General features: G+C 40.7%; 2 protein-coding genes across 2 annotated transcripts; both read right to left on the bottom strand.

The window, feature by feature from the left end:
• Positions 1–373: 373 nt before the first annotated feature.
• On the bottom strand, positions 374–2,274 carry LOC115741412 (cytochrome P450 71AP13-like). The gene is made up of 2 exons (XM_030675286.2): positions 1,296–2,274; positions 374–1,122 (listed from the first exon to the last, which is right to left on the bottom strand). Exons 1-2 carry the CDS (start codon positions 2,184–2,186, stop codon positions 511–513), a joined length of 1,503 nt encoding a protein of 500 aa, XP_030531146.2. The 5' UTR covers positions 2,187–2,274; the 3' UTR covers positions 374–510.
• Positions 2,275–6,794: 4,520 nt separating this feature from the next.
• On the bottom strand, positions 6,795–10,298 carry LOC115741411 (cytochrome P450 736A117-like). The gene is made up of 2 exons (XM_030675284.2): positions 9,335–10,298; positions 6,795–7,566 (listed from the first exon to the last, which is right to left on the bottom strand). The coding sequence occupies exons 1-2, from the start codon at positions 10,256–10,258 to the stop codon at positions 6,961–6,963; spliced, it is 1,530 nt and encodes a 509-aa protein (XP_030531144.2). The 5' UTR covers positions 10,259–10,298; the 3' UTR covers positions 6,795–6,960.
• Between the last annotated feature and the right edge of the window lie 17,622 nt (positions 10,299–27,920).

Raw genomic sequence — 27,920 nt, 5'->3', positions numbered from 1 at the left:
ATTGTTAATTCAGAGTAATTCCACTGCGTACGTAATCGGGGATCCGTTCCCTTCATTGTTGGGCATAAACAAATTGTACCACCAATGCAGAACCACATAATGCTTGCGTAGATGGAGTAATATAAAGAAGTAACCATTTGAAGGAGAGAGAGTATGACCCACAAAAAAAAAGGAGAGAGAGAGAGAGAGAGAGAGAGAGAGAGAGAGAGAGAGGGGGAGAGAAGGGGGGGTTGTGCGACCATACATGTTTATTCACTTAACTTAGATGAAAAGTTACATGGAGACTCTATTTTATAGAACATAGAAAGACACGTAGAAGCAACCATATATGTTTACTTACTCAACTTAGATGAAAAATTACATGGAGACTCTATTTATAAAACATAGACGACACTTAAAAACATCTCTAGCTTCTTCTTTCTAGGCTTCTATAACAAGCAAAAGCCTAGGGATAATGTTTCCAAGTTGAAGAGGAGATTTTCAGTTGGCTTGTCTGTTGTTCACCGTTGTCTAGGAGAAGCGGGGTTTGGCGACGACGACGAGGTTTTCGATCCTATGCATTGTGATGCCAAAAGCTTCATCCATATCCAAATCTTTTGGTTGGACACCAGGAGGAAGTTGCCAGTCAAAACTGTGAAGAAGCTGAGCTAAAGCAATCTCAATACTGGCATTTCCAAATGCAATAGCTGGGCAGCTTCTTCGGCCCGTGCCAAATGGTATCAGCTCGAAGTCTTGTCCCTTGAAGTCGATGGTGCTATCCAGAAACCTCTCTGGTAGAAATTTTTCAGGATCGACCCAGGACTGCGGATCACGCCCTATCGACCAAGCATTAATGAAGAAACGAGTTTTTGCCGGAATGCAGTATCCGTCGATGGTTATGTCCTCCATAGATTCTCTTGGGACTAACATTGGAGCAGGGGGATGCAGTCGAAACACCTCCTTGATGATAGCCTTCAAGTATGGCAACTGAGGTAGGTCTGCCTCTTGCACGGAATTTCTCCCTCCAACCACGCTTCGCAGTTCTGCTTGCGCTCTTTCCATAGCTTTTGGCTTCATGACAAGCTCTGTCATTGCCCAGTCAAGAGTTATGAATGTTGTATCCGTTCCTCCTGCAAAAAAATCCTGCAAGATGCATGGGCCACCTATTAGAGATCATTTCAAGCAAGTCAAATATGCTTTGTTATGCAAACTCTTTTTCTATACTCACTGTAAAGTCTTGCTCAAACCCACGATCAGGTCTACTATTGAAGAATTTAAATGGAATATCAAGCTAGAGGGGAGAATGATTCACCCACCAGGAGGAGAGCTTTGATGTTGGGCCTTGTAAGGGGCATATCACCGTAACCATTCTTCTCGATATCGATCAAAACATCCACAATATCATGATGTGCCTCCGTGGCTTTGCTTTCGTTCGAATGTTCGCTCAATATCTCATCAAAAAAACGATCGAAGCACTTAAAAGTGTGTTGAAGTCTAGATTTCATCCCGGTCAGGCTATTGATGAATTCCAAGGAAGGAAAGAAATCTCCTATGTTGAATCCCCCAAGCAGCTCCTGAAACTCCTCCAGCATCTTTTGAAACCCATGCTTATCATAGTCCCCTCCTGCTGAAAAGTCCCTCCCAAAAGCACTCTGGCAAAGAACGTTATTCGTGTATAACATGAGTAGTTTAGATAGATTTATGGTGCCCGGACAAGACTTTGCCACCCGGTGAGCTAAACGAGCAACTTCTTCCTCCCTGACATGAATAAATGACTGAACCCTTCTCACGCTAAACAATTCGAGTATGCCAATTTTTCTTATGTACCTCCAATAAGCGCCATAGGGAGAGAAGGCCATGTCCGTGCAGTCGTATAACAAGTGCTTGGCGGAGAAGGTCTGGGGCCGGTTCGCAAGCGCTAGGTCATGGGTCTTCATCACCTCCTTGGCCATCGCAGCCGAGGAAACGACTATGGTTGGGACTTCGCCAAGTTGCAAGGACATGATGGGCCCGTACTTCCTCGCAAGGCGATGGAGAGATATGTGCGGTGACTTGCCCAGCTGGTGGAGATTGCCAATGATCGGTAACTTGGGAGGGCTCGGTGGGAGGTTACACTTTCTTTTGCCTGACTTGCTCCTTCCGAAAACTACCAGCAAAGCTGCTAGGACCAAGCATGTTGGGAGAAACAGATCCTGAAGGAGAGGCATTGCTAAGTATGCGATATTGCTTTTCTCTTCTTCCTATTTGATTCCTACATAGTGGTTATATATGTCACTGAGTTACTGGAAATTTTTTTTTCTCATTGGAGTCAATATCAGCCATGTTTGTACAATTTTTTCTTTTTCACTTTGGTGGCGCCATGCTGGGTTCTTGGACCACAAAGTCATGTACCTCCATGACCTCATTTCTCAATCAATTACTTAGCGTGATATGAGATCACTCCCCCTTTTGTTAACACTCAAACCTTTTTAATATTCGAAAGAGATCTCGACATATTATACAGAACTCAAAGTTGATCATCGACTTGTAAGGTAACTCTCTTGGATGATTTGTATGAGTGCATCTTCAACTTGTGAAAAGAGACTAAAAAATTCAATTATTCAGCACTTGTTTACTCATTTAACTACTCAACAAGTAAGGCCAGCAGGTCATTCTCAAAGGATTAGACTCCAAATGAAGACCCCTAGTTCTACGGGGTCTACCCGATCATTGTCGTGCCCAAATTCAGATGACACAAACCTTTGCTCAACAATAACTCACTCATATGAACTTATCACTGAATAATTTGTAAAATATTATGATATTTCAGTAAAACAAAATTGATCTCGATCGCGTTTTGCCTCTGCTTATTTGAATTTAAATTTGTAATTCACCATACATTAGATGTGATATGACAAAATCGGTACTATCTTGACTAGAAATCTATATAACCCAACGCAGCCAAAGGGATTGAGGAAATCAAAAGGACAACTGGCTGATAAGGTTTTTTTTTTTTTTTTTTTTTGTTTAATGTTTTGATATCCTTTTTACCCTCCTATAGACTTATAATGAGGAAAATTTGTCCAAAAGATCTTAAACCCATTACACAATTGCCAATTTAGTCATATACATTTTAATCTTGCCTATTCAGTCCTAAATATTTTCACATTTTATCAATTGAGTCCATTCGGTCAATTTTGGCCGAAAATGCTGATGTGAACTTCGGTCGTCATACATAGCACAATCGGTGTTGATGTAAATAATTTTTAAATTTTTTTTGAATTTATATTTATTTACTTTCTTTTCTTCTTTACTTTCCTTTATTGTTGCCGACAAGGGTCGTCAGGCCCTCGCCGGCCACTGGCGAGGCTTAAAGTAAAGAAAAAAGTTAAAAAAATTAAAAAAAGTCAAAAAAAATATTAAATTTTTTCATCCCTATTAGTCCAATCACTCAATTCTAACAGCAAATTGTTGGCACGGATGCCGGCCTTCCTATATGGCATTGTCGGTGTTGATGGGAACTTTTCTTATTTTCTTTAAATTTATTTTCTATCTTTTTTTTTTATTGTGAAGGGCCAGTGGAGGACGCCGGCTACCTAGTGAAGCCTAGCACGGGCTTGCGACCCTTACACTAGGCTCGCAAGCCTTCACCGCGGGGAGCGAAGTGCCAATCAAGTGTGAGGGCAGCGACCTCATTAGCGGCGGACGAGGGCTCGCAGCCCTCTACTAGTGGCTGGTAGAGGTCGAGGCCACCATCCCATAATTGGTCGGATGGACTCAATTGGTAAAAAGTAAAAAGATTCAGGATTGAATTGGCAAAAGTGTAATGTATTCAGAATTTTTTGGACAATTTTTCCAGTATTCAACAGATATTTTTGCATGCTGCACTATTCTAAAAATTGGATCCCAAATTCCAACAAAACCTAACATTCCAAACCATAGGTCTCCTTCCGACTTTAGCAAAAAAAAATTAAAACGATAGCCGTCCACGTAACTTTGGTCAGCCATTCGAAATGTTGATTTGAAATCCCATGCTCATGCTTTTATAAATGTTGTGGGATAAGAAAAGTAGCTGAGGGCATTGTTTTCCTCTGCAACTAGTTTACAAAGTGTATTGGCACCTTCCTTAGATACCACCCGTTCATATCTTTTGGACACATCCAGAATTTTCATCTGTCTCCTCTCTCACTATAATCCTATGGTGTCTCCATCTCTGTAGAGGATTCTCTCTCTTACTTATTGTAATTGTGTCAATTCTATTCTAACCTTTTTGCATTTGTTTCAATTAAGTTTGTCCAACTAACTTTCTTTTTGATATGGCAATTTTTAATAATATTTATCTTTTTTTGTTTTCTTTCTTTTCATTTTCTTTTCTTCTCCATCTTCCCCCAACCAATCGCCCGATGAGCATGGCTGGCCTTGCTGTCACTAGGTGAGGAGAGAGGTTGCCCTTACCAGCCTTCGCCTCAACGATCTACTAGAGGAAGAAGAAGAAAATAAAAAAAATAAAAAAGGAAAAAAAAAGACATAAAAAATAAGAAGGAAATAAATTTTTTAAAAAATTGAAAATTGCCACATCATTCTAGTATAGTCATCAATGAAGAAAATGAAACGTTTGTTTTGGCTAGGTGTCATTGTCCTCATTGGACCACATACATCAGTATGAACTAGCTCCAAGGGTTTTTTTGCTCTCAATGCACTTCTAAACGGGAGGGACTACCTTTGCTGTTTTCCAAGAAAACAACTTTCACAAACGTCTGGAATTTTTGTAATGGGTGGAAATTCTCTCATCATATTTTTCTGATGGAGAATTTTTAACCCGTAAAAGTTGAAGTGGCCAAATCTCCAATGCCATAGCCATGAATTATAAGGTTGAACTTTCATAGCTATATCTTTGACATATTTCCATCAAATAGTAAAATTCTTATTCTCCATTTTCATGGAAGCAATAATATGATTCTTATGTTTATCATAGATAGTGAAGCTATCTCCTTTAAAGTATAGATAATACCCACTCTGAATCATTTGGCCTACACTGAGTAGATTTTGGGCAAGAGTAGGAACCGGATATACTTCATGAATATACTTTGGGCCTTTCTTAGTTCAACGGCTATAGTTCCTTTTCCTTTCACATCAACCAACACGGTTGCCCAATCTCACTTGTGTTTTCATCGATGTGTCAATGTGTCAATATCGGTGAATATTGATTCATCTCCCGTCATATGATTGCGACACCCACTTTCAATATACCATGGATCATTCCTCTCATCATTTGCCACTTGGCCTACATAGAATAAATGATCTGTCTTTTCTTCTACCTTTTCTTTTCCATTTTCTTCAACATAATTTGCTTGATAATTTGTTTTAGGGCGACAAAAATTTTCTATGTGGCCATATCTTTTACAAGAGCGGCACTGTGGTTTATCTTGAAACCAACAATCTTTCTCAAGATGATTAGTTTTCTTGCAAAAGCTACAAGGTGGACAATTTCCCGTTGTAGATGTTTCTCCTCCTCTTCTATTTTTCCATGAGCTCCTTCCACTATTTTTAGAAGTATGAGACCGTATGTTTATTTTTTTACTAAAAGGTACTTTCAACTGTGTCTTCATCCTGCCCTTGTAATCTTTTTTCATGTGCTTCTAGAGAGCCTATTAGCCGATTAACTCACTTATTGATAGGGTTTTCAAATCCTTAGATGATTCTATAGTGGTGACAATAGAATTGTATTTTCTAGTGAGTCACCAATATTTTTTCAACAACCTCCGATAAGTGATTTCATCTCCATAAGCTCTCGTCTGATTTACTAGCTCTTTCAATCTTCCAAAATCAACTATCGTGAACTAGGCTCTGATACCACTGTTGGATTTTGCGGAAGCATGCGTGCAAGTGTGTCTAGGATTTATGATGAAAGAGCGGCAAGGGAACAACAAAGGCACAAGGAATAGATTATTTTATAGTGTAGTTGTGTAGTACACGTACAAATGGAGGAGCTCTGACTAAGTTTCTAGTTTTTCACTCCTATTACAGAGATAACAAAAAAAAAAAAAACAGCCTATTTATAGGCCTGGTCCACCGCCTAGATTTAAAGAAAAAAAATATAACCACCTTTCACTACAAGCAGGCTAGATAATGTTGCCTACAACTTCCAGCTCATTTTCTTAACTTGGAGTTTTCCTTTTTTGTCTTTCCTTCACCTTCCTTTGACTTATTTCCCTTGCTCTTGCCTATTGCATATCTTTGTTGCCGACGTGGATAGGTAGTTGCCAGCTCTTTCCTTTTTCATTAAGTACACTTCATTCCTAAGCGTGTAGACTAAACTGTTCTAGGACTTTCCAAATTGGCACCTTCTTGTCGGCTTAGAGGTTTAGGAAATTAAGCTGCTTTGCCCTTCCTTCTTGATTACCCCATCCATTACGAAAAGTCATTATACACTAATTTTCCTTGGTTACTTCAAGAATTTAGACATCAAGAATAAAAAAGTTAAGAGACTGTTTGATTTTGTAATTCAAATTCCACCCAAAAATTCGGATTGACTGAATTGACTCTCGGGTTGATCTCCAAGGCCGAAATGAAATCTGGTGCTTTTTTGCTCAGACATGTGTTGGCCTGTCCTGTTTCCCGTTCGCAAAGAGCGCACCACCTTCCTCCAGTACCGAAGCTCGCACATCGGTTCATGATGTTCATCTCTGATGTCTTTGAATTCATCCCTGATTTGGATGGTCTGCTTTGGAAAATGACCGTTTTCCTCATGAGCACGCATCGCCTTTTTCGCCGTAACTGAACTATGAATATAGGCTTAATTGATACTTCATAAAAAGAGTGTATCCCAACCATCAGACCGTATAATAACTATGCATTGCCAGAAATATTTGGAAAACGGGAAGAAGGGACTTCATCCGCCAGATCTGCCTAACAACATTGCCTAACTAGGCGAATTGTGAATGTTTCTGTGAGGAAATAACCTTATTTAGATGCAACAAGAAGTAAAATCCTTCGGGAGCATTATGGAGTGGCTATTGCAGCAGAAGCAATGAGAGGGAACTTCTTGTGAATGGTTAGCCCAGTGGACTCGGTCATGTCCAGCTCCTCCACACCATCAGGCAATCCCCAATCGAACTTGTGCAGGAGATTGGCCAAAACAAGTTCATCCACAGCAATGGCAAATGCGATTCCCGGGCAGCCCCTCCGGCCCGCTCCAAATGGAATGAGCTCAAAATCATGTCCCTTGAAATCGATGGACAAGTTCAAGAACCTCTTGGGATGGAACTCCTCCGGCGAGTCCCACAAGGAAGGGTCTCTCGCGATGGCCCAAGCATTAACAATTACTCGCGTCCCTGCCGCAACGTCATAGCCATTCACTTTAGTGTCTTGGGTCGACTCTCGGGGAATTAGTAGAGGGATTGGAGGATGCAGTCGGAGTGTTTCCTTGATCACGGCCTTCAAGTAGCACATCTGGTCCAGGTCGTCCTCGGTTATGCTGGACTTGTCACCGGCAACCCTTCTGAGTTCGTCTTGTGCTCGTCGCATTGCATTCGGATGCCTCAAAAGCTCGGTCATCCCCCACTCCAGGACAGTGTATGTAGTGTCTGTTCCCGCTGCAAATGCATCCTGCAATTATAATTGGCCCATCAATCCGAAGTGTCCCAAAATAGTGTTCCTTGACCGAAAGGAGTCGCTCGATCAGAGAATGTGAGTGATTGGATCTAGACTATACAAGGCTCCGTTCACTTCAACCTGACTCTACATGATCAGTACCAACATGTAGTAGTCTAGGGTTATTCGAAAACCATTTTTATAAGTTAATTTAAGTGCAAATTGTCTTTTGAGCTTATGTTCTTTCTAAGGATTTTGCATGTCTCATTCCCCACAAACAAGATCCATGGACGTTGCATGCTGATCGACTAAAAGAGGCATTACATCGTCTGTTTGCACGAGACATGTACTAAACTAACAAATTGAAAAACTTGCCTAGACAAAATGTCTGTAATGGAACTGTTGGAATTTGTGATTTGCTAGTGAAGTCTAGAAATATTTACACTAGACAAGATATTTTCTGAATAGATATTTATATATAGGTCTAGAACTAGATGTATCTACTGTAATTGACTATGGCAATGGAGTCTTCTATAGATAGGCTTAATGCTCATTCATGTTGAGAGTGAGGAGCATGAAAATAAACACCATATTATGTAGCTCCTTCACCAACACCTCCTCCAACTATGGTAATATTAATTCTCCAATTAATCAAGCTATATTTGTCTTGCTATATTCCTTAAAGTATACTATTTTTGTCCATTTCTCTTCATGAACTAGACCATACACACACTTACAAATATCAAAGCACAAACTACATCCGATATCTAAACGATGCTTATGCCAACAATCTAATTTTCAACATCGTATCAAAGCTCCAAATTCCTATAATTGGTATCAGTTTCATTCGAATTATGGGCGTTTGTCCTCACCGTCCTCAACTAAAATCAAAGCTAAAGCCAGAATGAGAGCCCACAAAGCCAGAGCAAAAGCGAGAGCGAGAGCTGGAGTCGGAGCCAGAGCCTATGGCAGCCAGAGCCCGAGCCCAAGCCAGAATTTAAAATAAAAATAAAAAGGGCCAACATCTCCTCATAAAAAACTATCCATCTCTGCTTTCAATGGGACCAACCGCAACTAGGAGCATTTTGATTGCCCAAAACATATGAGACATCGTCAGGAAAAAGGAATGCAGAGTCGAAGAAAGATGCAAGTGTTTTGGCAAATCAACTACAAAAGGATGGAAGGATTCTTGGAGTTAAGATCGCAAAAAAGGCATGGAACACAAACTCTAACAAGAAATTCTAGCCAAATTTGAGACGATTCAAAGCAAGCAGAAATATCGTTTAATTGGATCAAGGGAGAGTGATTTGTGATTCAATCTCTAGAGACTTCTAGGATAGGCATTTGCTAGTGAAGTCCAGAAAGATATAGCATGGACAAGATATTTATTGAATAGATATTTTTAGATAAGTCTAATCTATATAGTGTAATTAACTGTGACGGTGGAGTTCACTATAAATAGGCTTAAAGTTCATTCATGTTGAGAGTGAGGAGCATGAAAACAAACTCCATATCATGTAGCTCCTTCACCAACTCCTCCAACTATTGTAATACCAATTCTATCAACTAATCAAACTATTCTTGTTCCATGAAACCTCGCTATATTCCTTAAAATATACTCCTCAGTCCATTCATCTACATCAACTAAACCATACACAAATACACTTACCCACATCAAAACACAAATTATTACCCATATCCAAATCATGCTTCCGCAGACAATCTAATTTTCTGACTCCAAATTTCTATCGGAACAAAAGGGCCAGGCAAAAATTTTGCGTACCAAGATAAGAGCCTTCATGCAAACTCGATCAATGGAAATACCGATGGTGCTCTCCTTTTGGATAGAAAGCAAGATGTCCACAAAATCAGCTTTGTCTTCTACTATTTCGGCTCCTCCATCACATCTCTTTCTCTTCTCCACATGCTCTTCAACAACTTCATCCAAGAAATCATCAAATTCTTTAGCCACCTTGTCCATCTTCACGTCCAAACCACTCAGTCGATCCACCCATGCAAGCCACGGAATATAATCCCCAAAGTTGAAAACCCCCAACAACTCCACAAACTCCATCAGCATCTCCTTGAACCTCTTCCCACCGTACTTCCTCCCCAAAGCCACTCTACACACCACATTGTTGGTGAGCGCCGCGAACGTCTCGCTCAAGTTCACGTTAGCCGGCGACACGGAAGAGAGCGAGCCCTTGATGTCGCCAATCAGGTTGGCCACCTCTTCCTCCCGGACTGTGCGAAACGACTGGACCCTCTTGTTGCTCAGGAGGTGCAATACGAACACGCTCTTCGTCTGCCTCCAGTACTCGCCATACGGCGCCATCGCCACGTCCTTCTGGTCATAGAGAAGCTTTCTGAAGATGCTGGACTTCGGCCGGTCGGAGAAGACGACATCGTGGGTCTTCAGGATCGCGCGGGCGGCGTCCACCGACGAGACGACAAGCGCCGGGACGCGGCCGAGGCGGAGGACCATGAGAGGGCCATGTTTTCGCGACAAGTTCGCAAGGGAGGAGTGAGGGTGCCAGCCGAGTTGGTGGAGGTTTCCGAGGATGGGAAGCTTCGGCGGTGAAGGTGGTGGGCGGTAGTGCTTTTTGGCGGCGGAAGGTGGGAGCCACCATTTGAAGAGGAGTAAGATGAAGATGGTGAACGATATCAGAAAGGGATAAAGATACTGTGTGATCAGTTCACTTGACATGATTCCCCTATTTAGTTAGTTCCCTCTGTGTTTGGTTCTTTTTGTAGGAGTTTCTGATTTGGACATGGGAACTAAAGTTGATCTGAATCAGAAGGTGTACGTGCGACAAAGTTCGGGAACCCACTAAGCCTTCACAGCAGACGATAGTCGGTGCTGGACGTGGACATGCGGGCGATCGCTCATCAATTACTTGCGAGATTTCAATTTTCCTTTTCTGTGGTTAAAGTCCTCTTTTCCGGCTGCTATCGCCATGACTCGGATCGACATGATGCCTAATACGTGCAGGAAGTCAACGGTAGTAGCTTTTACATTTAAGACTTCGTTCAATGAGGAAGCCACTTGCCTCTATCAATGGAAAGATCTTCGTGCGCGGCGTGAAAAGGAGTCGTAGAAAAGATTGAGGAAATTTACATTAGTCGGAATATAAGGCGAAGTCCAAGGCTATTTGCGCCTTATCTGCTGCGAGGGGAGTAGCCGCCAGCACTAGTGTGAAAAAGTTGATGGAGTTTGTCGGGTTCAATCGCCCACCAGCCGCAGCCATAGAGGCCCTATGGCCCCTATATGCCATATAGTAGACAAGAGATTTTTTCACGGGACTCCTCCAGCCACATGATGTCTTCTTTTAGGTTGAATGGTTAGTATGAACTGAATCTGTTCTGGATATGGACATGGAAATTTTTTTTTATTACATATGTTGATAAAAAAAACCTTATTGGTTTTTGTACTTTTCGGCAGTTTATGGATCATTTACAGATACTTTTATAAATTACCAACTCTTTTTTATAGTTAGCAAATTATCAACTTTTCTTGTCTTTTAATACATTTTATTTTGGCTTTTTTTTTTTTGTCCACGCCTTTAAGTTATCAATTCTTATATAAACTTATCTATCTTTTTATATGAATGATTTACCAACTTTTTTTTTCTGATTATGGTATCGACTAGTTTTGGATTACCGACTCTATTCAAGTTACTTACCAATGATTATTTGATTTTCTTTTTCGTCTTTTGTTGTCATTTGCCAATTTTTATTTGTGTTTCTTTAAAAAAAATCATGAATTTATCAAACTCTTATGTAAACTTAATAACCTTTATTTATGTGACTTCTCAACTTTCCTCGCATTAGGTTATCAATTAGTTTTGGCTTACAAACTCTTATTTGAATTGCTCATCAGTATTTTCTACTTTTATTTATCTTACTAACCCGTTAAATTCACCAATTCCGATTATAAACTATCAACATTGATTACGTCAAATACCAATTTTTCTTCATTGAGTTACCAATTAATTTGCCTTTACCCGTTAAATTCACCAATTCCGATTATAAACTATCAACGTTGATTACGCCGAACACCATTTTTTCTTCATTGAGTTACCAATTAATTTGCCTTTACCAACTCTTTTCGAGTTAGTTAGCAATGTTTATTTGGCTTTTTCATACTAACAACTTCACTTACATTTGGACATAAAACCTTTTCTAGTGTTCACCAGATTTTATGTACTTTTCTAACCAATTATTACATAAAAATTGCAACCTTTAGTTGTGTGAATTACCAATTTTTTTCCAATTAAGTTACCAATTATGTTTTCTTAATTCTATCCAACTTTTCTATTGAGTTACTGCTTTTATTTGCATATCTTAGCTATACCTTATATTTACCAACTGCTTTTTTGAAATTAATACCTTAATTGCAATGATTACTACATTTTTTTCAATTAAGTTATCAATTAGTTCTATATTCCCCACTCTTATTTGAGTCAGATAACATTTATTTTTGAAGTTACCATCTTTTTTCCTTGTATGTCACCAAAACTTCTCTTACCTTTTATGAACTTTCATTTAATCCACGAAACCGGACTATGCAAAATAAGGGTGAGCATGGTTCCAAAATAGAATCGGGAATCGGAGAACCGAACCCGTGGTTCCGGTTCAATTTTAGGTTCTAGTGAAATAGGGTCCGATTCTCGATTCCGCATTTTGAGGAACCGCCGGTTTCGGTTTGGATTTCGGTTTCGGTTTGGGTTTCGGTTTCGGTTTCGGTTTCGGTTTCGGTTTTGGCTCCGGTTCTCTGTTCTCTACAAAATCTAACCAAAATCGAACCAAAACCGGCATTTTTAAACCCTAACTTTCTGTTTCTACTTTCTAAATTTCTTCTATTCTTCTCACCTCTCCCTCTGAAACCTCAACGCAGCAGAAGCACGCTCGACGGCTTTGGGAAGGCACAAGTGAGAGCGGCGATCTCCCACGCCCTTGAGTGGCCATCCCTCATCGTCCTTTGGGCTCCACTCCCTCCCCTGCCCTTCGATGACGACCCTTCCCTCGCGTTCCATCGCCTCGTCCTTAGTACCCACATCTCCAACGGCATACCCAACTTCCTCTTGCTCGACGACGACCAAGTTGTCTAGATTTGAGTTGCTCAAGCTCGGGTACTCGTACAACTAGTTCAATTCTCCTCGATTTTGCTCGCTTTTCGACACCTCCTTTTGCTTTGTCTGTTGAAAACTTAACAAGATTCGTTGAGAGGTTGTGCATTTTGTTGCTTGAGATGCGTGGGCTTCTTGATCGAGAGCAATTGACTTGGGGTTCATTTTGGTCTCCATTTGATAGATTGCTTGAGCATATTGGTTTATGTTTAATGACTCTTAGGCAACCCAAACCTTGATGGAATGATTTTGTTGCTCTTAGCAATTAGGTTCATGAATGGAAATTTCGAACAAATCCTGTTGATAAGATTATTAGACCGTAACTCCATCACTCTGTACTTAAATCGAAGATGACAATATCCAAAAGAAGAGCCTCGAGGTCTAATTTGGTTCCAATAGACCACACAACACAATCTCATCCTAATATTCATGAAAGTTTGGAGGGCTTCGGATTCAGCAAAAGCTAATAGTGAACCAATAAATGATTAAAAGAATCAGCCTTTTGTTACTTCTCTTGCCTGTATATGTCGGTTGATATTTTGTTGAGTGTGAGCTTCTTTTTAAATAAGAAGAAACAACTTGGAATGCATTTAGTTTACAGCTAATGATTATAGAGCAATGAACCTTACGTGCTCCACAAAAAGCTGGAGTGGATTACTCTAAATTATGCTATGGTCAAGGATGAATATTCCGAGGCTGCGTGTCCCACTTTACTTGTTTTCGTGTTGTCGAATCATGTGATGGCACATGGTAAAATGACACAAAGTTATGTGTTTTCTATATTGTGTAAGGATTCTTAGCTTTGAAAGTTGATGGTCTTAATTCACAATCTTGCACTTCGATAATGCATTGGCTCTTTTTTATCAACTGCTAATCTCTCTCTCCGATTAAAAATGATTATATGGATGTTGGAACTACTTTTCTTAAGTGTTCTTAGTAAAATTGGCGGGTTCCCAAGTACCTTGGAACTAAACCCTGGAACCTGTGACGGGATAGGTTTCAAGATATAAATGGTAGGTTCTAGGTTACGAAAAATGAGGAACTTATACTAGCGGGTAGGTTATAGGTTCTAGGTGAAACCTACCTGGAACTTGGAATCGCTCACTCCTTAAAATATCTATTTGCTTGCTAGATATTTTAAGGGGGGGGGGTTATTAAAGGCTAAGAAGAGGGAAAGAGAAAGGGGGGGCATTGCTCAATAGGGAAGGAAGAGCTGAGAGAGAGCATATAGAGAATTGAGAGAAATTGTGAGAAGGGAGAGGGATATCGATCATGCAAGTGTAGGTGACTTGTTGCTACCGCTTGCGGTGTTGATTTGCCGTCATTTGCCACCGACCGAGCCCCGACCGTGTAGGTTTTTCCTTAGGCTTTTTGAGTACCCTGTTTTGGCAACAGGGGTTCATTAGGCCAAGACCTCTAATTCCTCGGGTCCAGCGAGTCTCCAACCGGTTTGTACAATAACATGCTTGCTTTGAGGTCCCCGGGTGGTGTCCTTGTAGTCTCGGTATGAATGGTTGGCCTCGGTTGAGTCTTGGTATTCCTCTAAGCCTCAGTATCTTACTTGCTCGACGAAATGTCCATTGTTGCGTGTCGCGACCCCTTTTTTTTTTTAGGTTCCCGTTGTAGGGAGAATACTCTTCGAGGGCTAATGGATTATCGATCGGGCTTTTGACCTCGGGATGAGGAGGCTTCGGGCTTTTCTCGGCGCGGGCCCCCAAGCCCATACCAAATCGTGGCGGGAGTTAGATGTTTTTTAAGGAGATTCGGCAATAAGAGTCGATCGTGTTCGACCTTAGTGTGGTCGAGTGGCATGTACAACATGTGCGTGCATTTGGAGTCGCCACCGGTCCTTCTTAGAAGGTGGACCGAAAACCTCACTAAACGATTGGGAGATATCGTTCGGTTCACGGAACCCGGAGATTTGGGTTTGGAGACTTGGTTACGTCGATGTCATTACCAACGCCCTTTCGGTACCTAACGCGAGTGATTTTCCTAATTAAGATTTCATGCGGATGCAATTTTCGGGTGAGGTGAGTTGGATCGGGGATTTTCATACAAATTGGAAGACTAATCCTATCGATCACAGTCAAAAAGGTAAATTCACAATCAAGTGCATGAATAAAGCATATCAATTCCAATCAAGGGCCTCCTAGTATAGCCCTAAAGGCTTAGAGAATATGCAATTAAGGGCCGGGGGCAATTTTGGAAAATTTGGAGATGATTTGTCATAAGGGAAAAATTGTCATTTTTTGAAGGTTTGGGAGTCAAATTACCCAAAATAGTCCATGGCCAGTTGATCGTGGCCATTTTCTATTTTTAGGAATTTTTCTAAATTTTTTCAAAGACGATTCGTAAGAAGGGCTAAATCATCATTTTTTCGAAAGTTCGGGGATCAAAACACCCAAAATAAGTCATGCTAGTTGATTGTCTTAATTTCCTATTTTTTAAATTTTTTTAGGAATTTTATGAATTATTTTTTTTTTTGGATTTTTTTAACGGTTTTTTCCATTTTTAATAAATTTTCTAATTTTCTGATTTTTTATTATTATCCGAATTTTGTTTATTTAAATAATTTTCCGGACTGGGTCAACCCGGCCCGCGCCTCACGGGTGCCCGGCCCAGACTGTATGGGTCAAACCGGTACTAAACAATGTAGTTTTGGAGTTTTTGCAAAAATTTTCAATTTTTTATTTATTTTTCTAATTATCAAAAATTCCCCCATTGGATGCTCCAAGATGTGCCACGTGGCCTCCCCTGATGCGTCCGAACTTGATTTAATAATCTGATTTAAAAACAACCGATTTGACGGCTCTCATGGCGCCACATGGGACAACGATAGCCATCAGATCAATTTTTTATTATTCGAAATAATCATTTTTTTTATTTTTTGAAAAAAAATCCCAATCTTGACACGTGGCATGATCGCTGCAGCCAGATCTAGGGTTTTATTTTTGTTTTTTTTATTAAAAAAATTGTTTAAAATAGCACAGCTGAACGTGGCCGTCAAGAGGCACCACGTCAATGCCACGTTAACCATTGACTGGTCAAAAGGCGTGTCAAACTTCTCAAGGTTGAAGAAGACCAATGGACGGCTAAGGGTTTTCAGGCGACAATCAACAATGAGATCTCGTCCAATTTGGGCAATTTAGGTATCGTTGAAATCGTCCCTACGTCAGCTATCCAAAAATGAGCACGATCCAACGGTGAAAACTATATGAAAAGGCAAGAACAAGTCTAGTTGCGGCGACGAACGAGCACGCGATTTACACGATACCAAAGCTACGACGAGCATCCTTGGAGTCCAGGGATACTTACCTTGTGATCCTATCGCTTCGAATGACATTGAAAATGAGCTTACGAGCTCCTGGTAGTTTTGGAAGGGTCTGGGGCCAACTCGAGGTTTCCATGCATCGAAAACAAAAAAGCAAGGTATATATGTGCTCAGTAGATGCTCAGAACAAGATTGAACTAAAAATGACGAAGAAACGTTGAGAAATGGAGGTCCACCATTCACTGACCTCCGAGAGCTTCGACGATGGAGTATACCTCCTCCTTTTTTTTGGGACACTGGAAACGGACGTCGCTGGGTTCAGGATGTTCCCAAAGACGAGATGGAGCTAATGGGTTCAATGTCGTGGTCTGGTGTCGCCTGGGTCAATCGCGAATCGAGCTCGAAGTTCGTGGCCTTGCTTGACAATGGCGGACGAACAAAGTTACAGAGAAAAACCCTTCCCTCCTCTCTGCCAATGAAGACCTTCCTCTGTCTTCTAAAACCCCCTTTTCCTTCTTTGTTCTTTTCCTTTTTTGTTTTTTAGTGACCGTAACCGATTCACAAATCCCAAGAACCCCTCAAGAATCTAACCACTTTTTTTTTCTGCCCTGTACGCGCGCGTGAAGCTATCTGGCATTCGGTGTTGCAGACCCGGATCTGCCGCGTCGGGTCGGCTCCGATCCGGAAGATCCGATTTCGAATTTTTAATCAAATCCGAGCCTAAATCGGGCATTTTTTTGTAAAATTGAGGTTAAAATTGAGTTTCCCATCATGATTTCCTTGTGAAATGGGCATTTTCATGAATTTTTGGCTTGAAATTTAATGAAAACCCGAAAATCGATTTAGGATCCGACAATGATTTTGGCACTTTTCAAGGCCTAAACGATCGAATCAATTCAAAATAAGGTCAGCGTTAGATCCATGATGATGAAAAATATAGGGCAAAGGTGTTTGATTTTCATGGGTGTGCCCGTATAAAATTTAATTTCAAGATTTGTGAAATCGGGGACTAAATTGCAAGAAAAATATGCAATTAAGCCCTTTGAGTCAAAATTGATCAATTGGAGGGAAAATTGACACTATTTCACTTCAAGGCTCTAGATACCAATGTCATAGCTTATGAAAAGTGAAAATTGAAAATTAAAAGACTCGAAGAGGAATTTTTATGGTTGATTCGCGTTAACATTTGTGAAGGAACATTGTGACCCAAGTAGAATTTTTGAAATTTAAAGTGACCAGCGTGAAGAGTAAATTAAAACGAAAATATTGATTATTTTTTCGTATTTTTCAGACCATGAATGGTATTTTTATGATTTTTTTGGGTATTTTATAATTAAATAAATTCGAAAAAATATTTAAAATTACGAAAAATATTTTTTGTTCAAAATTGGTTTCCAAAGTTGATTTTGCAAATTTTACAAAATTTTCACTATTTTTAAATAATTTTTCAAAATAAAAGAAAAATTAAAAATCATGTGTCAACATTGCGTCGTGGCCTTTTGGTCCTCCTCGTGACTTGCTTTGGGTTCGATATGTTTGTATGAGCTTCCTGTATTATTTCCCTTGTGCTATTTATGCATGTCGGACGAAACGGTGGTCTCGGCGCATCATGGCAGAGAAGCGGATGGTTTTGGTGCCTCGGCCGAGCCTTCGGTCGGCGATGGGTGGTCCCTCAGTTGTTGTGGTGAGGCGTCGAGACTGGCTGGAGCTCATAAGCAAGGCGGTTGAAGTCCGCCGAGCGTCCTACGCCGAGAATAGGTCCGATAATGCGCACGGGAGTAGACTCGCGTTTGAATGAACTGGTCGGACCGGGCCTGAGCACGCCATCATACGGTCCGACTTAGTTTCAAGGAGTGAGGAGGCCAGGCTGAGCGCATGAGTGGGCCTTGAGATCGTCTGGGCCAGCTAGAACAATGGGTTGGAGGTGCTGCGGAGGCTTCCTTGGGCCGAGCGCCTTATGGGCCTCTCGTGGGAACTGGGCCAACAGAGGAAGAGATGGCCCGGCTGGGTTCCCTTGGTTGCCGCTGTCTGGGCCGCGGACTACCGGCAAAGGGCTCCCTCGCCTGACCTGGGCCAAGCCCATAGGCTTGACCCAGTTTGGGCTCGGGAACCCGACCTGAGCCCCGAAATTAAAAAAAAGAGTTAAAAGTATTAAAAATCCAGAAAATCAAACAAAAAATAACAAAAATTGGAAAATGTTTGGAAAATGCTTTTTATTGTCTTTTTAGCCTAATTGTTGTTTTTTAGGCGTTTGTCTGGCGATGGCGATCGACCAATGTCCAATTTGGTTTGATTTTATACACCCGATCATGTCTCGGGGGTTGATATTTAGGATTGTAATTAAATACATGTTGTATTTGGTTGTTTTTATTCCCAGTTTGTACTTAGCTATTTCAATACTTGTACATTTATTTACCGCACTGTATTTCGATGCATTGTGTATTAATCACTTTCCTAGAGCTAGGTTAGGATTAGACTAGAATTTGCATGAAAATGAAAAAAGATAAATAAATAGAATGCACGATCCTTTAGCAATGGCTTGATACACGTAGGCTTTAAATGATAATCAAAATACATGATCACCTTGGAAAACAATCAACTGGTTAAGTATCGAAATGGCACTAATTAGATAATTAGCTTAAACAAGTTCCAAATCCTAGAATCTCTTATTGCGTAGGAATCGAGATAATACTACCGTGTCTCGATTGGTTTCTAGCCAATCCGAATAGGCTAGTGACTATTCCTAGTTAATTGTTTAGATTGTTAATCATGAAAATGAAATCCAACGTCACTCAAGATATGGACTCGAGAGAGTCGACGCCTAGTCTGATGACAATACCTCTAAATTTATGGCCCACCTGGGGAAAAGTAGGTAATGACAACCTTTCAACGGGGGTTGATCAGAATTGTTATTTGTGTGCCTTTTGAGGAATCTGCGAGTCCTTTGATTAAACATGATTTGACGATTTCTATAAATATCTTGGATTTATTTGGTGAGAAAAGATGGTGACCTTGATGGACTTTATTAATTTCTAACTAGCACTTTTATTTGTCCTACTTACCAACTTTTTTTACGATTAGATTATCAACTGATTGTGCTTTACTAACCCTGATTTGAGTAAATCACCAACGTTTATTTACCTATTTTTAGAATTATTAACTTCTATTATCCCTCACAAAAAAAGACTACTATAGTTTATCATCCTCTATTTACCTTTCTCACCAATGCCTTGCCAGCCTTTATGTTAATGACTTACAAAACTCTTTTTCCTGACTAAGTAATTTAATAGCAAAGTTGGTAAATTTTAAAAAATCATATAAACATTGACTATTTCAAATGAGATTTCGTAACAAAAAAATAGTAGATAACTTAATTGAAGAAACATCGATAAATCAATTTACTTAAAGTTAGTGATTTCATATGAGAGTTGGTAAGTTTAAGGAATAGTTAAGAAAGGTAAATAAAGGCTGATAATTAGAAGAAATAAACCTGGTAAGTAATACTCAAAAAAAAAACTGGTAGCTCAAAAGTAGTTGATAACTTAATTGGAAAAAAGTTCGCAAGTCATTATAAATTAAGTTTAGTAAGTTCTGCAAAGAGTTGGCAAATGCAAGGCCTTACTAACAAATGCAAATAAAAGTTTGTAAGAAAAGTTGAAAAACTAAGCCAATTCATAAACGCAGTAAGAAACTCAACTAGGAGTTGGTCACCCAATACTCGGGGGCAATTTATGAAAGAAAAGTAGGTGAATCACGCTAATATAGTTCCGTAAGTAACTCATAACTCAATGAACAAAGTCAAAAAATAAATAATTAAACGTTGGTAAGTAACTCTAAGTTGCCAATTCAAAATTAATTGATAATATAATCCGGCAAAAGCTGGTAAGTTGCTTTAATTTAGCTTAGAAATCTCATATACGAAGTTAATAAATTCAAAACATTTGCAAACGCATTAAGATTTGCTTTTGGGCCCTAATTTAGCCCTCATTTATCAATTTGGGCAACCAAGGGCCAATGAGATCGGTATTATGGGGTTTCCTAATAGGATTTTTTTTTACGTGTCACATCAGTCGATTTATAATAAAGTAATAAAGAAAACCACCTTTGGCAAAAAGAAACTCAAACCAATACGGGACGCAAGTGATAAAAAAAATAAATAATTTGTGGTTTATATAACTAAAAATTGGTAAGTTGGTACAAAATTGATGATTTGCAAAATTTAAAAAAGGTTGGTTATTTTATAAAAGAATAAATTGGTAGATTCTCAACAAGTTTACCTAGACAAAAAGGCATTAAGTCAATTTTTTTAACCTAATTCTTTCAGACAATTATAGCCACTTACACGAAAAAAAAAATCTGCATTTGGGGCATGGAGCAACGGAGCATCCATGGATAGTTAAGAAAAACATAATAAATTAAGGTCCGTTTTGTTTCATGAAAAATACTCGCTTGTCTTGACATCCGTATTCAATTCCTTAGGCCAGACAGGACTTGCCTTGGGTTTAGTAGGGCTTATAACCGTAAAGTGTTGCCCAAATCCTCGATCATATATATTATTGAAGAACTTAAATGGAATGTCAAGCCACAGGGGAGGATAAGGGCGGCGTATGATAAAAGTTCTGTTTCACTGTTTTTTTATTTTTCTATTTCAGGAAAAAAGTTTGGAATAGAAATATGTTTGGTAACAAAATTTTATTTTTCTATTTTTGGGACAAATTTTTAGCCCAAAAATAGTTTTGGAACATAAATAAAAAGTAGAAATTTTTTACTTTTCTATTTCCGAGAATTTTTCTAGTTGCTTACTCTCTATCTCTCAAGTGCGGTCTCCCTCTCTCTTGCGTTCCTGTCGTCGGTTGCCCTGCACCGATCGCTTGTGACCCACCGACGGTGGCTAGTCACCGTCCGCTCGTCGTTGGTCATCGTTCCCCGGTCTGTGGCTGCCCACCGTCGTCGGCCATTAGTCGATCTCCATCCACCAATCGCCACCCGTCATTCGTCGTTCGCCTATCTCCATCTACTAGTTGCTGTACGTGAGTCTTTGGTCGCTCTCCATTGGTTGCCAGCGGGTCCTCGGTCCCAGGCGACCGATCTCCATCCACCTCTCTCATGTCCCTAACGCCATTCGTTAGTCTCTGGTCCCTAGTAGCCGTTTGCCCACTGCTATCCGTCGGTCTCCATCCGCTCATTGTCATCCACCAATCGCTTGCCATCATCCGTCGGTGCCTAACCATAGAAATTTTATATTATTATCAAACGAATTTCTTTTATGGGAATATAAATTTTGGTTTTGTTGACAAATGTGTGTCTCTACTCAAAAAATCATCAGGGGAATAGAAATAGAGCCTAAAAAGAGAATGATTGTGTTGAAGTATGTCCCACATTGCTTGACAACGGGTTCTAAATGCTCTTTATATTTATATGGTCTCCTTCCACCTATTAGCTTAAGCTTTTAGGTTGGATTTCGTGAAAAAAATGCTATTTATATTCATGTGATTTCTCTTTACCTATTAGTTTAAGCTTTTGGATTGGACTTTTTAACAGTTGTCATTAGCAATTGATTCAACCACTAGGAGGAGGGCTTTGATTTTTGGCCTACTGTAACCGTTCTTCTCCATATCAATCAGAAACACCCACGATATCCTTCTGCGCCTTCGTGGCCTTTGCTTTCATTCGGATGTTCGCTCGGTATCTCGTCAAAAAGACTATCAAAGCGCTTAAAAGTGTGTTGAAGTCTAGGCTTCATCCCGATCAGGCTGTGAATGAATTCCAAAGAAGGAAAGAAATCTCCTATACTGAATTCCCCAAGCAGCTCCTGAAATTACTCCAGCATCTTCTGAAACCCAAGCTCATCATAGTCCCCTCCTGCTGAAAAGTCCCTCCCAAAAGCACTCCGGCAAAGAACGTTATTCGTATGTAACGAGTAGTTTAAATAGATTTATGGTTCCTTGACAAGAATCTACCACCCGGTGAACTGAACGGCAACTTCTTCCTCCCTCACAGAGCTAAATGACTGAGCAATTCGAGTACGTAGATTATCGTTATATGCCTCCAATAAGCGCCATAGGGAGAGAAGGCCATGCCCGTGCAGTCGTAAAACAACTGCTTGGCGGAGATTTGAGGGCGGTTCGCGAGTGCTAGGTCAAGTGTTTTCAAATCCTCTTTGGCTATCGCAGCCCGCACTTCCTCGCGAAGTGCTGCAGAGATATGTCCGGCAATTTGCCAAGCTGGTGGAGATTGCCAATGATCAGCAACTTGGGAAGGCCTGGTGGGAGGCTACTCTTTCTTTTCCTAGACTCACTCTTCCTGAAAGCTATCAGCAAAGCTGCTAGGACCAGGTATGTTGGGAGAAACATATCCCTGAGGAGAGGCATTGCAAGGTATGTAATGTTGCTATTCTCTACTTCCTTTTTGATTCCCATACAGTGTTGCATATGGAAGTCATTGAAACTATCTACTGATTTGCTGGCCATACGTTTTTCGTTTTAGTCGTGTCAGTCTTGAAAAAAATATCCTTCTCTGGTGATTTCATGATGCATTTCTCTTGGACAAAGATATTCACATGCAGGGTGGCGTCCCTGGGTCAAATTCTTTATGCATTGAAAGCCGTCCTAGGACAAAAGAATGCGGCTTGGTTTTTTTTTTTTTTTGTTTCGTAAATGCGGCTAGGATTAGTGATGCTAATTGCGACGTAAAATCCATGCTATTCTATGTTGTAATATGTCAAAGTGTAGAAGAATATTTTCCTCCATTGAATAAAACTTTACAGATTACAATGTTCTTATATACAATACAGGTCTAACCAGCATTCAATAAATTAGGAAAAATATAATAAAAAAGAAAAAAAAACAATTTATAGGAAAACAGCTCACGCCAACACCCCCTCAAGTGGGGAGAAGATGTCGAACCCATCTGATGAGTGAGCTCCAAACGCTCTAACGCTTGTCAAAACATGGCCAATTGATCTGATTGACAAAGGGCAACTAATTATTTTAGCATCCAAGTTCTCCTGACAAAGTGTCTATCAACTTCAACATGTTTGGTCGATCATAACCGGGTTAAGAGAAGCTAAGCGGCTTATTATCACAAAACAACCATCCCGCCCAAGCGGACAACAGCTTTTAAGCCATAATAACCACACAATCCATTTGCTTCTCCCCAATCCCGGATAAGGCTACAACTTTTGTTTTTGCTCCTCCACGTTACTAAGTTACCTCACAAATGTGAGATAACCATGTGGACCTCTATCCGTCGTTCCCGCCCAATCCACATCCGTATATCCTTCCAAGGGACCATTCTTTGCAAACATTATCCCTCTCCGAGCCGACTTTAAATATGAAGGATACGATTCGCATTCATATGTTCTTCACTAGACATGCATAAATGACTCAAACACTCAAAGCAATGTCCGGGCGAGTGGAGATAAATAAATAATCTCCTACAACCTTGATACCTCTCCTTATTAGTCGGCACTGATCGGATACTCTCCAAGTTTATGATCCACCATAGGAGTATCGCGGGCTTACAATCCAACATTCCCACTTACCAACAAATCAAATATTTTCCGTGACAAAAAATCCTCAGACCACACCCAATACCTAAGAAATACTACCCCCAAGTCCTTCATCTCAAATTCTTCCAATTCTCTGAAGCCTCGAAATTTCTTAATCTCCGTGATGATCATATCATCAACATATATTATCGACACCTACCTTGGCTTGCTTCAAAAAAAATGTGATCAATGCTAAAGTACTTTCTCATGGAAACCGACCAAACCAGCACGAGGTGACCCAAACCATAAAGATCTCTACAAAACAACATCGGCATCAACACACCTATATCCAGTGGAACTCCATTAAATCTCCTCCAAATCTCCATGAAAAATGCATTCTCACATCAAAGACAATGGCCAATCAGTTGCAGCAAGACAAAAAGATTCAATTTTGCAACGGAGAAAAGTCTCCGATAATCCACACCATAAGTCCTGTGTATCCTTTTGCGACCAATCGAGCCTTGTACCTCTCAATGGTACCATCCGCCTTGTGTTTAATGGTGAACACCCACTTACACCCCACGACTTTCTTTCCTTCCGCAACTCTACAAGCCTCCAAGTTTGATTTTTCTAGTGCTTCCATCTCCCCCTTCATAGCTTGGACCCATTTTGGATCCTTCAAGGCCTCTACCACCCCATTCGAATTGAACAGCGATACATTTGACACAAAAGCCTTACAAAATTCGACGCCTTCTTGTTGACACAAAATCGGCAATGGGATATTTAGACCTTCTTCCTCCACATCCGGTGAGTACCGACTAGGAGGCTTGCCCTTATGCCCGCGGGAAGTTTATATCTAACAACCAAATCAGGATCATGAAACCTCAAGATCGAAAAGAGAGCTTACCTAGGATCATTCTCAAGAGGGTGGTCGGGTGCAAGAAGGGAAATTTGTGAAGAAGCTGGTTGATCTTGCTCATTAGGTGTAGATATAAGCTGCTATCTCCACTTTCAACTAAACAACGATTACCCTCCCCTCATCATCTACCATCGCCCCCCCCTCCCCCTCATTGCCCGCCATCGAACCATGGCCTAGGTGCTCATTAAACCGCATCGATGGAACTTTCGTGAGTTAGTTAATTGTCCACCTCACCCGACTCCCACATGTCCTCCCGACTCCACACCTTCCACCAATGTCCCACCAATTTTTCCTTTCACTATAATTTTCCCCGAAAGGAACAATGAGGTGGAGAAAAATAGGACTCACTCCAAAAGTCACGTCCATGGTAACATGTGTCTTCTTGGTCGTCGGATCATAACAACAATACCCCTTTTGGTGAGCTCCGTAACCAATAAATACACACCGCACCGCACACGGGTCAAGTTTGATGCGTTGGTTCTTGTGAAGATGCACAAAAGCCACACACCCAAACACTTTAGGAGGTATTGTCAAGGAAGGAGAGACACAACGGGATAGAGCTTGTAATGGAGTTTGAAATTGCAACACACGAGAGGGCATACAATTCATCAAGTGAACGGCCGTGACCACTCATTCTTTGAACATTACCGCCGACTAAGAGCTCTCGCCGTCTCTAAAATGTGGCGATTTTTTCGTTCAGCCACACCGTTCTGAGAGAGTTTGAGTGCAAGAGGTCTCATGAATGAGACCATGTTCCTTAAAATAAGAGGTAAGGTGTTGATTGATATATTCTCCACCATTATCCGTGCGAAAAATCGAATACGAGCTCCAAATTGAGTGGCAACCATTTTATGAAACATGCGGAATATGTTAGGAGCCTCATCTTTATGCTTCATCGAATACGCCCATGTCATACGTGTGCGATCATCAACAAAGGTTATAAACCATCTCATTCCGAGATATTGTAGTAATTGGAGATGCACCCCACACATCGAATGAACCAAACAAAAGGCTTGCTACTTTTATTAGAGCTCAAAGGAAAAGAAACACGGTGACTCTTTGCCATAATGCATGTTTCACATAAAAGCGAATTCGATAAACCATGAAACAACTCGAAACAAATACTTCAAATATCTAAATGATGGATGCCCTAACCGACGGTGCCACAACCAAACATCCTTCTCCTTACTAACAGACAAGCACAATAGAGCTGAGATCATCCACAATGTATAGCCCCTCCTTCTTAGTACCACGCCCAATAATCTCCTTCGTGAGAATGTCCCAAACAAACAAAATCCGAGTACATAAGAATACGGCAATTCAATTCATCAGAATTTGTCCAAGACAATAAACGGTTGGACAAAGAGGGCACAAGTAATGTATGAGATAGAAAAGAGATGTCATGAGAGCCATACTCCACCCGTGACAGGATGGCGATGTCCATTAGCATTATACACCTGTCTCGCCGCGGTGAGGTATGGTTGACTAGATCATTGGGATCGGGTGTCATGTGATCGATGGCGCGAGTCGATAATCCGACCCATTGTTTCCACCATGACAGTAGTGAAAAATAGAACCACAATTACCTTCAGGAGGAAGGGTGGAAGAATTAGTTGAAGGTACCATCGGAACTAAGGAAAGAGACGAACTCCCAGTCATTAAGGATGCCTCGCCTGGTTCCACTTTTTCTTCTTCTTCGCTTGAAAATCATCCCACCAATCCGGGAATCCATGTAGCTTAAAACAAGTGTCCCTAGTGTGTTTGGGATTGCCACGAAACCCACCAAACACTTGAGACTTGGCCTTAACAACGATCGAGCGCCCACCTCTACCCATCAACCGCCCGCCATCAACGCTCCTCGACGCCCGTGAGACCATTGCTGTAAGCAAACCGTTGGCATTAGTCAGCATCACGGTTTGGCGCACATCTTCCTACGGACGCGTGCATAGGCTTGCTCAACGGTGGGGAAAGGCTGCATCTGCAAGACATCTCGCACGAACCTTGTCGAGACGATCATCAAGTCCATCCGAAAAAGGTAAACCCCGTCCTCTTGAACAACATTATTATAGCGCTCAATATCAGGACACACCATAGGATTAGGCCTACGGAAATCAATTTCACGCCAAAGTCCTTGAAGATCGTTGTAGTATTTTTCGATTGGTCCTCCAGCTTGCTTGAGTCGTGATACCAGCGCTTTAAATCATACACCGGGAAGTATCGGTGCCATCAAAAAGGTGGTAGCTACGGAATCCCACACGCTTTAGCGGTGGAAATCGATAAAATTGCCAATCAACGCCGGATCCATGGAGTTGATGAGCCATCCTTTCACGTCGAGTCCTCGGTTCCACTTCCGAAAAACAGGATCCGTAGGCAAAGGATCCCATTGATATACCCCAACTTGTCTTTGCCTGTGATGTACATCTCGACAACCCGAGACCATAAGCCATAGTTGGTTCCATCCAATCTCAATCGAGATGAAGCCGAATCATTATGCGGTGTTGGTCTTGGAGGAGGAGGAGGAGTAGTTTGGTTACGAGTCGAATCCGTCCATTCTCCATTCTCCAAACGTTCTGTGGTCGAATTCCCCCTTGATTTTGGTGGGGAATCACTTCTCTTCTAGGGTTTTCATCCGCCATGGATCCGATGTCGAGTGCGATCGGGTGAAACGAAGTCGGCCGACCGAAAAAAAAACGAAAAAAAAAAAGAAAAAAAAAAAAATTTTTTGGGTGGTGCTTCTTATAATCGGGAATTAACGTACAGTACTCACAAGGAGCAAACCCTAGGCTCTGATACCATGTCAAAGTGTAGAAGAATATTTTCCTCCATTGAATAAAACTTTACAGCATTACAATCGTTCTTATATACAATACAGGTGCTAACCCTAGCATCTCAATAAATTAGGAAAAAACTATAATAAAGAAAAGAAAAAGAAAAAATCCCTAATTTATAGGAAATACAGCTCACGCCAACATAATATAACGTGGAAACTAATCAGAATCTTGCAAATAAGTCAATGCGAAAAGTACATAACAATTATGAAAAACAATAAAAGACGCTAGAAATTATGTGATTCGATTCGAATATCGATACGTACATTCACGGGGAGAGTTAGAAAGAACAATTCACTATAATTGGAGAATCGGAGTTACAATCGCTCAATACGCTCGTATTTTCTGTACTTAAATTATATACAAATTCAAAGTTTTACAAATAAAATAACTCATAATTGGATATAATAAGCTCACTGTACAAATCACTCACCGCGTTCCAGCTCTTCGTGCATTCGCTCTCTGTACAGCTTCTAGAAGAAACATCACGTACGTTTTTTTTCTTTTCTATGTTCTTTTCGCGGCGCGGCTTCTACTGTGCGGTTAAAGAACAAGGTCAGAAAGTGGCGTTTTAACGTGGTCCACAAACCTAACCTTTTGACCGAGGCCAACATATCCAAGAAAGAAGTGACGTCCACTTCATTCTTTCCTATCTACCAAGATTTACCTTTCTTCCACATAAAAAAAAAAATAATATGCATAAAATAAGCGAGTCCCTTATTTTGTCCTCTAG

Source organism: Rhodamnia argentea, chromosome 6 (assembly GCF_020921035.1).
Source record: "Rhodamnia argentea isolate NSW1041297 chromosome 6, ASM2092103v1, whole genome shotgun sequence".
NCBI classification, from domain to species: Eukaryota; Viridiplantae; Streptophyta; class Magnoliopsida; order Myrtales; family Myrtaceae; genus Rhodamnia; species Rhodamnia argentea.
This window is presented reverse-complemented; position numbering and strand designations above follow the sequence as displayed.

Excerpts from the sequence above, each read along its gene's own strand:
- LOC115741412 (XM_030675286.2), bottom strand. The coding sequence starts at position 2,186 with ATGCCTCTCCTTCAGGATCTGTTTCTCCCAACATGCTTGGTCCTAGCA. Across the intron at positions 1,123-1,295 it reads ACATCAAAGCTCTCCTCCTG|GATTTTTTTGCAGGAGGAAC; the intron begins GTGGGTGAATCA and ends TGCATCTTGCAG.
- LOC115741411 (XM_030675284.2), bottom strand. The coding sequence starts at position 10,258 with ATGTCAAGTGAACTGATCACACAGTATCTTTATCCCTTTCTGATATCG. Across the intron at positions 7,567-9,334 it reads GCATGAAGGCTCTTATCTTG|GATGCATTTGCAGCGGGAAC; the intron begins GTACGCAAAATT and ends TTATAATTGCAG.